The sequence below is a fragment of the Oncorhynchus kisutch genome, linkage group LG20 (assembly GCF_002021735.2).
Source record: "Oncorhynchus kisutch isolate 150728-3 linkage group LG20, Okis_V2, whole genome shotgun sequence".
Lineage (NCBI taxonomy): Eukaryota > Metazoa > Chordata > Actinopteri > Salmoniformes > Salmonidae > Oncorhynchus > Oncorhynchus kisutch.
The window spans coordinates 16,478,196-16,494,170 of NC_034193.2; the positions used below are offsets into that span (position 1 = coordinate 16,478,196).

A 15,975-nucleotide genomic window follows, 5' to 3' on the forward strand; every position below is an offset into this window, starting at 1 on the left:
CACCAATGTGGTTGAACAATGATTGACTAAATTGAGTAAAAGTTACCAGAAACTAGACGCCTCTCACTTCAATCTCACTGAAACAACAGAAGCTTCAAACACACAGACCACACAGCTTATCCCAGTAAACAAAGCATGGACGATGTGTGTGTGTGTGTGTGTGTGGGGAAAAGCAAACCCGTCATGGTAATCAGATGCCATTTGTCTCTCATTCTCCGCTTTAAGGAGTGTGACACTTGTGTGGATGACGCAATGAGCTATGTTTGATACCTTGTTTGTATGGCGAGACCATGGGAAAGACAAGTGAGTCACAGACTTAAAACCATCACCCCATGAGTCCAACAGGAGCTAGAGACTACTCCACTCAACCCCTCACGTGAATAGCCACTGTAGTCTTTGAAGGCGCTTAAAGATAAGGCTAGCGTGCTGCTATGGACACATGCTCTTAGATACTAAAATTAGTGTTACTGCTCAGTTTGGCCACACCGTCTTCTGTGTCTATTTCTGTAGCCACTCTTCCATGCTTAGCTTTTAGGGTCCTTTACCCCGCTGCATTTATCGCATGGAACTCAGAGCTTGAGTAGGTTCAAGGATTTATCTTTGGTTATTTATTTATTCAAAGTCAACTTTTTGCCTGCTTGTAAACTTGTTACTCACTCCTACGATCTTTTTTGCAGGTGCCGTAGATTCATCAGGACTTAAGGATTTTTCCTCATGACCCCCCCCCCCCCGTCTTGATGTGACCCTTACCCCCAACCAAACATGGAATACACAATCAAAAGGTAAAGCCGAATTGTATCTTCATTAATGGTAATAACTGTCCAAAGCATGGAAATGTAAGGGGATGATTGGATCACACAGTCTGGATTGTTTCTTTGTGTGTGGGATGAAGGGCTCACAATCTGACCCTTCTACCCTAATACCCAAACAAACATATGGCACATGTACACGACAAACATGTCAATATTTACTTTTCATTTTTATGATAGCCATATGCAAATATATATATATATATACCAACTGAAGCTTTTGTCCAAATTGTGCACTTTTATGTCCAAACAATTTAAGTCCAAACATTTTTAAGTCCATGAGTTATGAGGCGTAACTTTGAAGACGGTGTTTGTTATGTTGCTGACACTAAGTTTACTGTATATTACTGTACCTTAACTGTATAATACTGAATAGTTACCTTGGGGTTTGATAGGTGGGATAGATAGCCTCTCTACTCTTGTTTCTCCTCTGGTATTAATACACCAACTAGAGGCTGGGAAATCACCCTGCCTCTGTAGCTGGCATCACATTATAAGTACTGGAAAATAGCTTAGTGCTGGCCAAATTCTACTGGAAAGAGAATGCATTCTTTCATCTCAGTTCCAGTTACGTAATAAAGTGTGTTGTTAAATATTGAGGGCAAAAGATTGAAAATGCATGTGTGTGACTGGCAAAGTCAGGACGACTGTACGCAGAGCTCGGCCTACACACGTCTGGGTAACTGCTGTTGAACTTGACATGATCATGAATCGGAATCATGTTTCTTATTCTCTGCTTTTGAATCCCGTTTTACTCAGAGGGTTCAATTGTATACAACACTATGGCATATTCTTTACATTCGGTACTCTCACTGTGTTTGTGTGTTTATTTATCTTGATCAGCTGCAGCTTCTTTTAAGGAGTTTTGTAGGAACAATAACATTGACCAATATGCCAACGGTTAAGCTCCCAGGTCAAAATATTGAAATGGGTTAATGAGCTATTCTAGACCCTCACCCAGATAGCTAAACTGAGCTAAGCAGCTGCTGCAAAGTGCACTGTGAACAACGCCGTGATTTAAATGCATTCTCAGCGCCCCACGTAAACTTATTCTGCACATAAAATGTTTAAAGAGCATCGTGGTGTGTGATTTGCTTGACCATCAATCATATTATGAAAATATAAACTGCCTGTACAAAACATTAGGAACACATTTACTAATGTTGGATTGCACCCCCTTTTGCCCTCAGAACAGCCTCAGTTCATCAGGATATGGACTCTACAAGGTGTTGAAAGTGATCCCACAGTTGTGTCGAGTTGGTTGGATGTTCTTTGGGTGGAGGACCCATTCTTGAAACACACAGGAAACTGTTGAGCGTGAAAAACCCAGCAGCGTTGCAGTTCTTGACACAAACCAGTGCGCCTGGTACCTACTACCATACCCCGTTCAAAGGCACATACATATCTTGTCTTGCCCATTCACTCTCTGAATGGCACACATACACAATCCATGTCTCAATTGTCTCAAGGCTAAAAAATAATAATTCTTTAACCTGTCTCCTCCCCTTCATCTACACTAATTGAAGTGGATTGAACAGGTGACATCAATAAGGGATCAAAGCTTTCACCTGGATTCACCTGGTCAGTCTGTCATGGAAAGAGTTCCTATTGTTCCTAATGTTTTGTCCACTCGGGGGAATATAATAAGTGCTGTATATCCATTGTGAAGGTGACCACAGGAGGAAAATAATCCTGCAGCAACAGGAAAAGTGAATTATTGTGTGGATTATAATAATGGACATTTTTGTAGAGTGGAAATGACTAACATTTTAAGCATTTTTTAACCTCAAATACACCACAAGTTTGCATCTCCTGCAATGACAGGGTGATGAAATGAAGATCCTGCACCTGTAGCATGTTCTAACATGCTGTTAACATGCTACCCACATGGTTGAACACAAACCTATGCTGATTTATAGGAATGTTGCAAACAATAACAGTGATTACAATGTGATGGCCTTTTCTGATGATAATGCCTATATTAGTCTATTAGTCTGTTCGTCCATAGCCTGTTAGTCTAAAGCCATTATTATCGGACTATACCAGGGTTCTCCAACCCTGTTCCAGGAGAGCTACCCCCCTGTACATTTTTACTCCAGCCCCAGTTGTATCTAACCTGATTCAGCGTATCAACTAGCTAATTATTAGAATTTTGTGTGCTCGATTAGGGTTGGAGCAAAAACCTACAGGACAGTAGCTCTCCAGGAACAGGGTTGGAGAGCCCTGACATAGTCAGATAATAATGCCTATAGACTAACATAGTCATACAGGTGTAGGATCTTAATTAGATCACCCAGTTGCAGGATAACTTTTTTCCCATGTAAGAAATATCACACTTGTGGTGTATTTGAGGTTTAAAAAGGTGTCTAAAGTTTTTAATTTCCACTTTGAAATTTCAGAATTGATTTGCCCTAACAAAACAAAATTCACTTACAGAAAATGTATCAACCCCTACAAAAATGTCCATTAATTAGGCCACATTTTCTGTTGCTGCAGGACTATTTTCCTGCTGTAGCAAACTGGCTGAAATTAAGATCCTACATCTGTAGGCAGTACAACAGATACACTGTGGTACAGGGCATCAAGGACACCAGCTCCTATAAAATCTCAGTATTTATGAGACACGAGGTCAAAAGTTCTTTATTGTCATGCTGCTCATATCCATGGTCATCCTTGAGGTTTAGGAGACAGTGTAGAAGCATCCTCCTTCCCTAGAAATAGCCTGCAGTATGGTATGTGTTTGTCTGTGGTGTACATAGCGACGAGATAATTCAGTTCACACATATCATGGACACAAAGGACAGAGTGAGATACAGTACATGGTCTACCAAACAATTTATTGTGCTATCAAAATGGACACAGCCCTTTCTGTAGTGTTAGGAGGAATAACATTTAAAAAAACTACATCTAGCTTGTAATTTGTAAAAAATTATTCGGCTGATGAAAAAAACGCTTGCATCTCAGAAATGCATCGACAAAAGCCTGGAACTTTCATTGAGCAGATACTGTACATTCTTCAAAGTCAGTCACTATACAATCTGAATAAAGCAATTAAGTGCTGCTGTTTCCTGATTGTGACACTGTACGTATTTCCTTCTTTCCCAGGAAGATGGTAAGCTGACCCAACTAGGGACGCTATAGACTCAACCATCTAAAACCCATTGTCGACCATCAGCCATCACCATGACCTGTGTGGAGAAGCGCCAACACGTGAGCCACCGGAATACCATGCTCCACCACCGCTTCCCCAACGGCTTCACTGAGATCTTCCTGGACGAGACGGACCGAGAGGTCAGCACGCTCACTGACCGAGCCTTCCGGAGCCTGTGCATCGGAGACGAGGCCGTGTACAACGATGAGTTTTCATATGGATACCCTTTCAGCTGTCACAAGCCCCTAGTGGAGAAGCCCCTGGAAAAGACTAAAGACGCTGGTACAAAGCACCAACTCAATGGTGCCAAAGACACTCAACCCTGGAGGCAGAAGGAAAGCATGTCCAACGTGTTGATTAAAAATAGTGATTTTAAGGACCCTAACGTGGACTCGTGGGATAAGTCGGCCCTCTTCAGCATCGAAAGGGAACTATCAGAATTCTCCTCCGATTACAAGAACCTCACAGCCAAGAAATCAGACAAAAATGCAAAGTCCTCCAAGACAAAAAATGGCCAATCTATTTTCAAGCTGCGGAAGCTGAATATCAAAAACTTTTTTCTCCACAGCGAGTTCAGCCCGTTCCAATCGTGGAGGGATTTTAATCGCTTTCCGCTAGGTCAAGACGGCATCACCTCCATTCTCCCGGTGGTGGACAACCTCCCTAAATGGTATGACTCCCCACTATACAAACAACTGACTGAGGCGCATCGAATAGAAACACTGCTTGCGGAGGAGACAGAGCAGCAGTGGCAGAAACCAGTCAAACCCCCTCCTCCTCCTCGTCCTCCACCCAAGGTTCTGCCAAAACCCTCTGCCCCTGAGAAGAGGTCTGCGTCGGACACCTCTTCTAAGGGTGAAACCAGCGCCCCCTGGAGGAGAAACAGAGTGAGAGCCAAGAGTGCTGTACCTGTCAACCAACCGGGAGTACTTTGCCCTCCCACTGAAACCCCAAAACTGATGGAGGAGATTCCTCTGCTGTATAAAAAGGAAGTCAAGTCGGCAAAGGTGAAAGAAGTGGAGAAGTCGTACTCTTTGACCAATACTCCTTTCAGCATTTCTCAGCTGATGACACCCGTAATACTGTTCAGACAGGCTACAGACACCTCAGAGATCCTGTCAGCAGTGCTCTCTCCCTCTCTCCTCGATCTCCCCCTCCTAGACATAGAGCATGTGTCGCCAGTCATATCAAGGTCAACCTCCGAGGTCGTCAAACGAGACAGCTACAAATCTATTGCGTCCAGTTTGTTGTTCAACCTCAAGGATAACAGGAAGAGGGTCAAGAGCAGGTACAGCCCGCCAAAGTTCAAAACCGAACAGGCGGATCGTAGCACTCTGTCTCCAAAGCTGCTGGAACAGAGACTACTCAAATATGCAAAAGCTCCTTCTGATGGTATAGCCTCTGGCTTCAGTACACCTGCCATTCTAGCCTCCGGTTTAAGCACACCTCCCATTCTATTAGATGGACTGCCTATCTGTAGCCCAGCTGTTTCAGAATCTAGCAATGCTGGTCTTAGGAAATATATGGATTCGGAAATATCAGACGATTACTTGATATCCAACTTATTGCAAACCAAAAGAGAGGCTGCGGGTAGCAGGAGCCCTGGGTCGCCCTTCACACACTCAAAGGTGAACAAGCGCTCCCTGACTACGAAACAAACATACCCAACTCTGAACTTGTACAAGAGTCCTGCAGGGCCAGAGATGAAACACTTCTCACCGTCATTGAGTAAGGATACTTTGTCCATTGCCACACCCAACAAAGGACTTTCTCTGAATATTTCAGACCAGACAAAGTACCATCCTGGTGCACAAAAGAAAGGGATTTCTCTGAATATACCAGAAAATCCAGCAAAAGAGATGTTTCAGCGAAAGGAGAAAGACATCGGTGACCAGCCTGTATATACAATAACGAATACAGCACAGAACAAGATGGCATCTCCCAATTTACCTGCAGCGCAAAACAAAGTGCCGTCGCCAAATTTAACAGACAACGCTAAACAACCAACAAAAGACACTGTGGAATTGAAGGAAGAACACATCGGTGAACAGACTGTAAATACAAGAGAAGCCATCACAGCTATTAGGGAGACATTAACTACAGCCCAAAATAAAGTGCTGTTCTCGAAAAGAAAAGACCATACCAAAAGGTCAACAAAGGACATGAGCGAGTTAAATGTCAAATATGCAGTTGAAGAGGTTACGAAAGCCGGTTTGGAAGCAATATCCACCGCTCAAACCAGAATACTATCTCCCAATAGAACAGAAGCTGTAGAAGAATTGACCATGAACAAGAACAACATCGTCAAAACAGAGGCGTCCCAAGAGAAAGATGACAATGCAATTGTAGTCGAGGATAGACATTCACTTCATTCCCTTTCAGTGCCAAGCCACAGACGGATAGAGCGACAGACAACAGGTGAGACACATCCAACTGACAACACACTCACCAACGGATTTATAGAATGTGCGGAAAAAGAAATGATTTTGTCAGAAAAGGAGAAGGAGCCAGTTAAAAAGCAAGGCAGTTTTAAACACGCATTTTCAGCGAGACAAAACAACTATATTAAAAGCCAAAGATATGCAATGAAGGAGAGTGGCGAGAAAGTGGAGGATGAGGAGGATTTTGAACCTAAAATGGAGGTAAATAATAAGAAAGATGTGGATGAAGAAGTACATTATACAGAGAAGATGGTGCACAAAGAAATGAACGATAGCGAAAAGAAAGTAAGTGACTTACATGCACTGAAAGAGCTGGAAAAGGCTAGATTGGGTGAACACCTTATCAAGGACAGTGAGAATTTGAACCTCGAACCAGGGATAGATAGGGAGACAAAGGCAAAAAACAATTTAATTTCCAGGGAGCTTAGGAACATCAAAAGGGGTATGCTTTCTATGCGAGGAAACACATTTGCTAAAAAAGAGGCATTTGTGAACAAAGAGAAGGAGCAAACTAAGCATAATGTATTCTCAAAAATAGACAACAACGTTGTTATAAACAAGTCATTGATCAACGACAATTATGACAAGGCTAAAATGGCACTCGAGGAAATCATATCAGATAGAGAAGAGAAACGTAAAAAGAAAGTCTTAAAGAATAAAGAAGAGGATGTCGATACAGTCCCAGGTGAGAACACTGATGATAGTTGTAATGTTAGAGTCCAAGAGCGTAGACAAGCAAGACAGGATTCTATCAGGACAGCAGCAGAGGAGGAACAAAAGGAGGCGAGAGAGAGGCTAGGAGATCTGAGGGATCATCATCATCATCAAACACAAGAAATCATTACCAAGACTGAGACAAAACTTGGTGGAAATCACAGGTTAGGTGCCACAATCTATGCTGAAGAAAAGAAACTTGCAACAAGACCTATCAGGGAGGATCAAGAGACTAGAAACATCATCAATAATGTCAGTGACAAACAAAAATACAATATTAGATCCAGCAAATACTCAGCAGAGGAGAGTGATAGAACTGTTGCTAGACAGTTATCTATTGAAACAAGCGATGACACCTCTACAAATGATGAGGTCGTCAGAGAGGAGAGTCAACCAGACGCACCCGTTCTCAAACCAGAGGTACCACCGAGGAGCAAGAAAGGGAACACTGAAAAAGAGGACAGCACAGAGGAGGAGAAAGAATGTGGGAATGTTATGAATATAATTGAGGAGGATATAAAGAATAGAGAACTTTCAAGAAGGTATAGTACTAATGACACAATTCAACAACAAAGGAACACACAGGCAAGTGGCAAGGTCTCAAACAGGGAGGCCCTTGATGCAAAGATAAAAGCAGAAAGACAAACAGAGGAGACGACTGAGCAAGATACGCCAATTATACAAAATAATCCCCAGAAAAAGACTATTCTAGAAGACTATTCTAAACATTCAAAGCATCCCCATGAAACAAATGCCTCTTTTTCACTCAGTGAAGAGAAGGAAAAGGAAAGGAAAACTTTATTAAATGAAAGCCAAACTAATAAACTTCCTGTAAGGGAGCCCAAAGCAGAACAAACACCAAACATTATGGAACAACAGGAACAACCCTGTGCAAGAAGGAAGGCCCCTTTAAAACCAGGCAAAGATCATTCAAAACCTTCAAACCAAGTAAGCATCACTACTGAGGATGAATCAATAATGGAAAAAGAGACCATGAAAAAGAGCCAAGCAACTGAAGAGTCGAACAAATCAGTTAAGATTAGTGAAGATATTGCAAATGTTGATAAAGATATTAGAGAATTAGTGTCTCCGTTGTCAAATAGCAGTAGTATAAATCAAAGTCAACAGGATCAAACCAGTATATCCTCGAAGTCATCTTATTTCTCTGTTGCGAGTTCATTGCAAAGAAACAACGAAACTGACTCAAACATCTATCACTCTTTGGAGAATTTGATTGCTGAATTAGATGAGGTTGAGGAAGGAGTAGAGGATGTGGCAGAACGTGTGAGATGGGATTTGGAGACAAAGACAGAAGTGGAGTATTACTCGGTAAGTGATCATGAAAATGAGGAAGTTGGAGACAAGCCAGGAATCCCTTCCAGGCGAGATAGGGAAACATCCCGGAAGGAGGACAATGAGTCAAGAGCCAGAGAGATGGACAAAATTAGATGGCTCCAGAGCCCCATGGACAACACAAACAATCAAACGCCAACATCTCAGTCCAACGCCTCTTCACCAGTTCTGGGGAAACCGGCTCTATTCAAAGTGAAAGACAACACATTCAAGCATCATGTCTCACCTGTAACCAAGACAGTGAAACAGGTTCTGCACAAGACAAACCATGACCCAGTGGAACGTGCACCGTGGTCACCTAGGGAAAGCTTGAGTGGCTCTGAGAGGAGTGAGGAAGATCCTTTCAATCATCTTAAAGAGTCTATTGAAATACCGTCACCCTATAATGTCGCTACCACACCAGACAAACACTTCAAACCCAAAGAGACGGCATCTCCCCACTCTCCACAGTCACCGCTGTCTCCCTCAAAACGAACCCCCGAACACAGTCAAAAAGGCAAACGTGCGCCATGGTCACCCAGGGAGTGCTTGAGTGGCTCTGAGAGGGGCGAGAAAGATCACCTTGATATCCCTGAACCCCATGCTGCTGCCACCACACCAGACAAACACCTCAAACCCAAAGAGGTTCAATCTCACCACGCTACACACTCCCCACTGTCTCCCACAAAACTGACCCCCGAAAACACCCCAAAAGGCCAACAATATGGGGCTTTCCTCACTGTCCATCAGGAAGATGACATACATTCGGGGGTGTGTCCATCATCAGAAGGGGGGACAAGCACAGTGGATACAGCTGATAACAACCCAGAGGACTCCAAGGTGCAGTCTGGGTCAGCCTGCAGCGGGAATGACACCCAAGGCCCCGGCAGACCCCCCGTGGTCCCTCCTAAGTCAGAGAAGGCCCTCCTCAAAGCCATGAAGCTGACCACCAGAAGGATCCGAAAGGAGGAGAAGGGAAGTCAACCACACAAGAGCCGCAGCAGTAGAAGTGATAAAAACAAGATTGATAAATCATCGGAGCATAAAAATAGTAGCAGTGATAGTATTGACAAGCATTGTAGTAGTAAGAAGCAACATCAGGAAAGGACCGAACACATCAGCCATAGCAGTGAGAAGCACAGCCGTGGTGAATCGGAGCATCAAGGCCGTAGTAGTGAAAAGCCCAGGCAGGATGAATCAGAGCGTCAAGCCTATAAGAGTGAGAAGCACCACAATGGTGTACCTGAACATCAGAGCCATGCTAATGAGAAGCCCCCGACAGAAAAAAAAGAGCACAGCAGTCATAGTAGTGAGAAACACAGGCAAGGACGCAGCATTGACGAACAGAGGCATGGTGAATCAGAGCATCAAGGCCGTAAGAGTGACAAGCAAAGTCCTGGTGATTTCAAGCGTGAGGGCCGTAGTAGTGAGAAACACGGCCGAGGGATGCAAGAAAAGAGATTCCGCAGCAGCGACAGAGCTGTCAGTGAGAATAAAAGGCAAAACAGTGAGAGAACCCCGCGTCATAGAGCTCAGAGCATGGATGGACACATCGGTGATAAAGTGGAACAGAGAATTCGTAGTAGTGAGACATCTCCTAGGGACAGACCAGTACCGAGGAGTCAGCGTATTGAGAAGTCCATTAGGGAGGAGCTGTCTCAGAGGGGCCGAGCCCAAGAGAGATCCAACAGAGAGAAACCAGAGAATTGGAACCATAGTGTTGATTCCTATGCCAGTGACGTTATAGACTTGACATCAGCTCACCCTAATCTATCCCGGCAGTCCAGTTACACCAGCCAGTTCTCTCGTCAGTCCAGCATCGAGCACGGTTACGCCTCCTACCCAATGACCCAACGGAAGTTGCTGCAGGATCCAGACTCGGGGCAGTACTTCGTAGTTGACATGTCCGTCCAGGTCCAAACGAAGACCTTCTTTGATCCCAAAACTGGGAATTACGTGCAGTTACCTGTTCAGCCTCCCGAGGGCCCTGTGTCTCAGGCTTCCACCATGGAGGTGATAACCGCACCAATGGTACTCTACCACGGTTCCTTTGTCCCAGTGCCTGTCTCATCCATCCCATCGCAGAAATCCATTGTCCCCGCCTCACAGTTGGACCAGGAAGACTTTGAACAAAGGCTGGAAAGGCAGAGGTATAAACACACAAACGATGGTCATCGCTACCTAGAGCCAGTGAACGGCTCCCAAGATCACATGCTAGGGGAGTTCTTAGGCACTGAGGATCCTTATGACTGTATGAGCTGATAGGGCTTTTATCAACTTTGTGAGAAACGTTTTAACAGAGTTGAAGTGGAGTGTTCATTAGCATTTTTGAATTTGTGGTTTATATGAGCTACTTTAGACTTAATATAAAATTGGCATTTGGGAGTGTCTGACTTCAGGGATTCATGTACGATAAATATGTGATTTGTAATGTTATTGATGGAAAAGGACAGCTTAAAGAGAAAGGACATGGGTGTTCCGTGGTAATATGTATTTTCACACGTAGACATGAAGTTTGGTTATGCATTTTGATGTATTGTTTTGTTATTTTATTGATATGTAAAGTTCAGCTTTTTTTGTTGTTGACATTTTCCACAAGCAGTTTGCCCTCACATAAACACAATTTAGTCCGATTTTTACTTATTTATTTAAACATAAAGATACATTGTGTTTTAATCTACGTTTCAGTAGTCAATATCAGTCAACATGCAACTGAATATTGAAAGTCGCACATTACGTTTCATACTAATATCTAAATGCTTGAAATACCATTAATGTACTTGGCAATGATTTATGTTTTGTAAAATAATTGGAGATACTTGGAAATATGTTTGGCAGTATTTTGCATTGAATGGCTAGAAAAAGCAGGTCTACATTTTGTTTTTGTAAATCATTCCAATAAAAAAAGATCTGAATAACTAGATTTATCCTTTGCTGTTGTTTCATAATCTTGAGCTTGTTAAAATATGAAGTGATTTTTATCCATTTATAAAAAGGCCTACCATTTCATATGTAGGCCTACCAACACATGATGATTAGGCCTAAACTGCATTTATACACCATATTGTAATGCTTTTTATTTTTTATTTTTTATTCCAATTCATGGTGAGAGATCATATACAAGTGGTTCCAAACTTTTTTTTTTATCGCGACCCCACCATGTAAAAAAAAGTGATGTAATCAACGGCCAAAGTTCACCTTTTTTAATTGGGACTATGCCAGTCTATTACAAATCAGTCTGATGGTACTTCTGTACTTCTGTACAGTATTTTCATCTGAAAGAAATATGGTTTCAAGTGACTGAAATGCATCGGAAAGGTATTGGGAAGTTCAGAAGATCAACAGGCAATGATGTTGTATGATTTTCTGTGTAGAAAACAACATCATCATTTATTATTTTATCCCCACCTCCAGTCTGATTTAGCACCTGGTCTTGTTCAAATGTTCTGATGAGACTTGGGGGCATTGCAGAAGAGTCTTATCTTTCAATGATGGGGTCACAATATTTTCAAGCTTAAACCGTTCAAAAGTTAGAATCACATTTGTAGGAAGAAAACAAACCCTTGTGTTTATTACAACCACAGTTTAATTTACAACCCCCCTTTTCAAATCACGCGACCCCTAGTTTGGGAAACGCTGTCTCATACCATGCATGAGATTGACTTTTTTAATGTGAATCTCAGCCCTCTGGCATCATCTAGTGTGTATTCTTTGTTACACTGAAGAGGGAAATAACAACTGTAGTGTATGATTTAGTGTATGATATTGCAAACAAACAAACAAAAATCAAAGATAAAAACACAAATTATTCATAGGCTTACACAATTTAGTTAATGGGGACATCAGAAATACAGTTGGAAGTTTATATACACCTTAGGCAAATACATTTAAACTCCGTTCTTCACAATTCCTGACATGTAATCCTAGTAAAAACATCTGTCTTAAGTCAGTAAGGATCACCACTTTATTTTAAGTATGTGAAATGTCAGAATAATATTAGAGAGAAGGATTTATTTCAGCATTTCTTTCTTTCATCACATTCCCAGTGGGTCAGAAGTTTACATACACTCAATTATATATCAATGATATATATCAATGATGTTGCTCTTGCTGCTGGCGATTCCCTGATCCACCTCTACGCAGACGACACCATTCTATATACTTCCGGCCCGTCCAGGCAGGATGAATTAGGACACTGGACACTGTGCTATCTAACCTCCAAACGAGCTTCAATGCCATAAAACACTCCTTCCGTGGCCTCCAACGGCTCTTAAACGCTAGTAAGACCAAATGCATGCTTTTCAACCGTTCGCTGCCTGCACCCGCACGCCTGACTAGCATCACCACCCTGGATGGTTCCGACCTTGAATATGTGGACATCTATAAGTACCTAGGTGTCTGGCTAGACTGTAAACTCTCCTTCCAGACTCATATCAAACATCTCCAATCGAAAATCTAATCTGGAGTCGGCTTTCTATTCCGCAACAAAGCCTCCTTCACTCACGCCACCAAACTTACCCTAGTAAAACTGACTATCCTACCGATCCTCGACTTCGGCGATGTCATCTACAAAATAGCTTCCAACACTCTACTCAGCAAACTGGAAGCAGTTTATCACAGTGCCATCCGTTTTGTCACTAACGCACCTTATACCACCCACCACTGCGACCTGTATGCGCTATCACTCCAGTGTTAATCTGCAAAATTGTAATTATTCGCCTACCTCCTCATGCCTTTTGCACACAATGTATACAGACTCTCTTTTTTTCTACTGTGTTATTGACTTGTTAATTGTTTACTCCATGTGTAACTCTGTGTTGTCTGTTCACACTGCTATGCTTTATCTTGGCCAGGTCGCAGTTGCAAATGAGAACTTGTTCTCAACTAGCCTACCTGGTTAAATAAAGGTGAAATAAAAAATAAAAATAAAAAGTATTTGATTGGCATTGCCTTTAAATTGTTTAACTTGGGTCAAATGTTTCGGGTAGCCTTCCACAAGCTTCCCACAATAAGTTGGGTGAATTTTGGCCCATTCCTCCTGACAGAGCTGGTGTAACTGAGTCAGGTTTGTAGGCCTCCTTGCTCGCACACACTTTTTCAGTTCTGCCCACAAATGTTCTATAGGATTGAGATCAGGGCTTTGTGATGGCCACTCCAATGCCTTGACTTTGTTGTCCTTAAGCCATTTTGCCACAACTTCGGAAGTATGCTTGGGGTCATGGTCCATTTGGAAGACCCATTTGCGACCAAGCTTTAACTTCCTGACTGATGTCTTGAGATGTTGCTTCAATGTATCCACATAATTGTCCGACCTCATGATGCCATCTATTTTGTGAAGTGCCCCAGTCCCTCCTGCAGCAAAGCACCCCCACAACATGATGCTGCCACCATCGTGCTTCACGGTGGGATTGTGTTCTTTCGCTTGCAAGCCTCCCCCTTTTTCCTCCAAACATAACGAAGGTCATTATGGCCAAATAAAATTATTTTATATTATAAATATATATATATTTATATTTTTGTTTCATCAGACCAGAGGACATTTCTCCAAAAAGTACAATCTTTGTCCCCATGTGCAGTTGCAAACCGTAGTCTGGCTTTTTTATGGTGGTTTTGGACCAGTGGCTTCTTCCTTGCTAAGCGGCCTTTCAGGTTATGTCGATATAGGACTCGTTTTACTGTGGAGATAGATACTTTTGTACCTGTTTCCTCCAGCATCTTCACAAGGTCCTTTGCTCTTGTTCTGGAATTAATTTGCACTTTTCGCACCAAAGCATGTTCATCTCTTGGAGACAGAACGCGTCTCCTTCCTGAGTGGTATGACGGCTGCGTGGTCCCATGGTGATTATACTTGCGTACTATTTTTTTGTACAGATGAACGTGGTACCCATTGCTTCCAAGGATGAACCAGACTTGTGGAGATCTACAACTGAATCCAATTGAGCACATCTGGGACATCATGTCTCGCTCCATCCACCAACGCCACGTTGCACCAGACTGTCCAGGAGTTGGCGGATGCTTTAGTCCAGGTCTGGGAGGAGATCCCGCAGGAGACCATCCGCCACCTCATCAGGAGCATGCGTTGTAAGGAGGCCATGCAGGCACGTGGAGGCCACACACACTACATTTTGACTTATTTTAAGGACATTACATCAAAGTTGGATCAGCCTGTAGTGTGGTTTTCCACTTTAATTTTGAGTGTGACTCCAAATCCAGACCTCCATGGGTTGATAAATTTGATTTCCATTGATAATTTGTGTGTGATTTTGTTGTCAGCACATTCAACTATGTAAAGAGAAAAGTATTTAATAAGAATATTTCATTCATTCAGATCTAGGATGTGTTATTTTAGTGTTGCCTTTATTTTCTTGAGCAGTGTATATAAAGCCCTATTACTAGGCTATTAAAAAAAAATCACAAAAATGGAATGCTAGATCTGAATTTGTTTAATTTAGGCTAAACCAATTATGTACGTTGTATTGTATAACAGCACAATCATTATTTTAATTCAGTGGGTTTTTTCAGGCTTGGGCTCATGTATAGACCTAGGCTTATGCGTAAGCATTTGAATTAATCATCACCTTAGAAAGCATCTCCATTTGATTGTTAGGCTTTGAAACAGCATCCACATTGACCATGTTTTCCACTCAGCTTCAACCTATTGTTGAACATCTTTCTTCAAATTGATCATTCACAGTAAGGTGAGTTTTAAAAGCGAATCAAATGAAATCAAATTGTATTTGTCACTGGTGAAGACCGTACTGTGAAATGCTTACTGCTTACTTACAAGCCCTTAACCAACAACACAGTTTTAAGAAAATATTGTTAAGAATATATTCACAGAATAAACGAAAATATTAATATATATATATATATATATATATTTAAAAAAGTGACAACAAAATAACAATAATGAGGCTATATACAGGGGTACTGGTACCGAGTCAATGTGCGGGGGTACAGGTTAGTCGAGGTTATTTGTACATGTAGGTAAGGGTAAAGTAACTATGCATAGATAATGAACAATGAGTAGCAGCAGAGTAAAAACAAAGCGGGGGGGGGGGGGGGGGGGGGATCAATGTAAATAGTCCGGGTGGCCATTTGATGAATTGTTTAGCAGTTATTGAGCCTTCTACCGCTTGCTGTGCGGTAGCAGAGAGAACAGTCTATGACTTGTGTGACTGGAATATTGGAAAGAAATGTGAGCCATCCTCTGACACCTCCTAGTATATAGGTCTTGGATGGCAGGAAGCTTGGCCCCAGTGATGTACTGGGCTGTACGCACTACCCTCTGTAGCACCTTACAAATGCCAAGCAGTTGCCATACCAGGCGGTGATGCAATCGGTCAGGATGCTCTCGATGGTGCATCTGTAGAACTTTTGAGTGTCTGGAGACCCATGCCAAATCTTTTCAGTCTCCTGAGGGGGAAAAGGCATTGTCGCGCCTTCTTCACAACTGTGTTCATGTGTGTTGACTACTTTAAGTACTTTGGGATTGGTGCGACCAAGTTGGAAGCACAGCATCGTCTAG

At 42.4% G+C, this 15,975-nt stretch overlaps 1 protein-coding gene across 1 annotated transcript; it reads left to right on the forward strand.

The window, feature by feature from the left end:
* Positions 1-375: 375 nt before the first annotated feature.
* Positions 376-11,370, forward strand: LOC109865390 (uncharacterized). Its single transcript, XM_020453526.2, has 3 exons — positions 376-580; positions 678-782; positions 3,915-11,370. Exon 3 carries the CDS (start codon positions 3,993-3,995, stop codon positions 10,707-10,709), a length of 6,717 nt encoding a protein of 2,238 aa, XP_020309115.1. The 5' UTR covers positions 376-580; positions 678-782; positions 3,915-3,992; the 3' UTR covers positions 10,710-11,370.
* Positions 11,371-15,975: the final 4,605 nt, after the last annotated feature.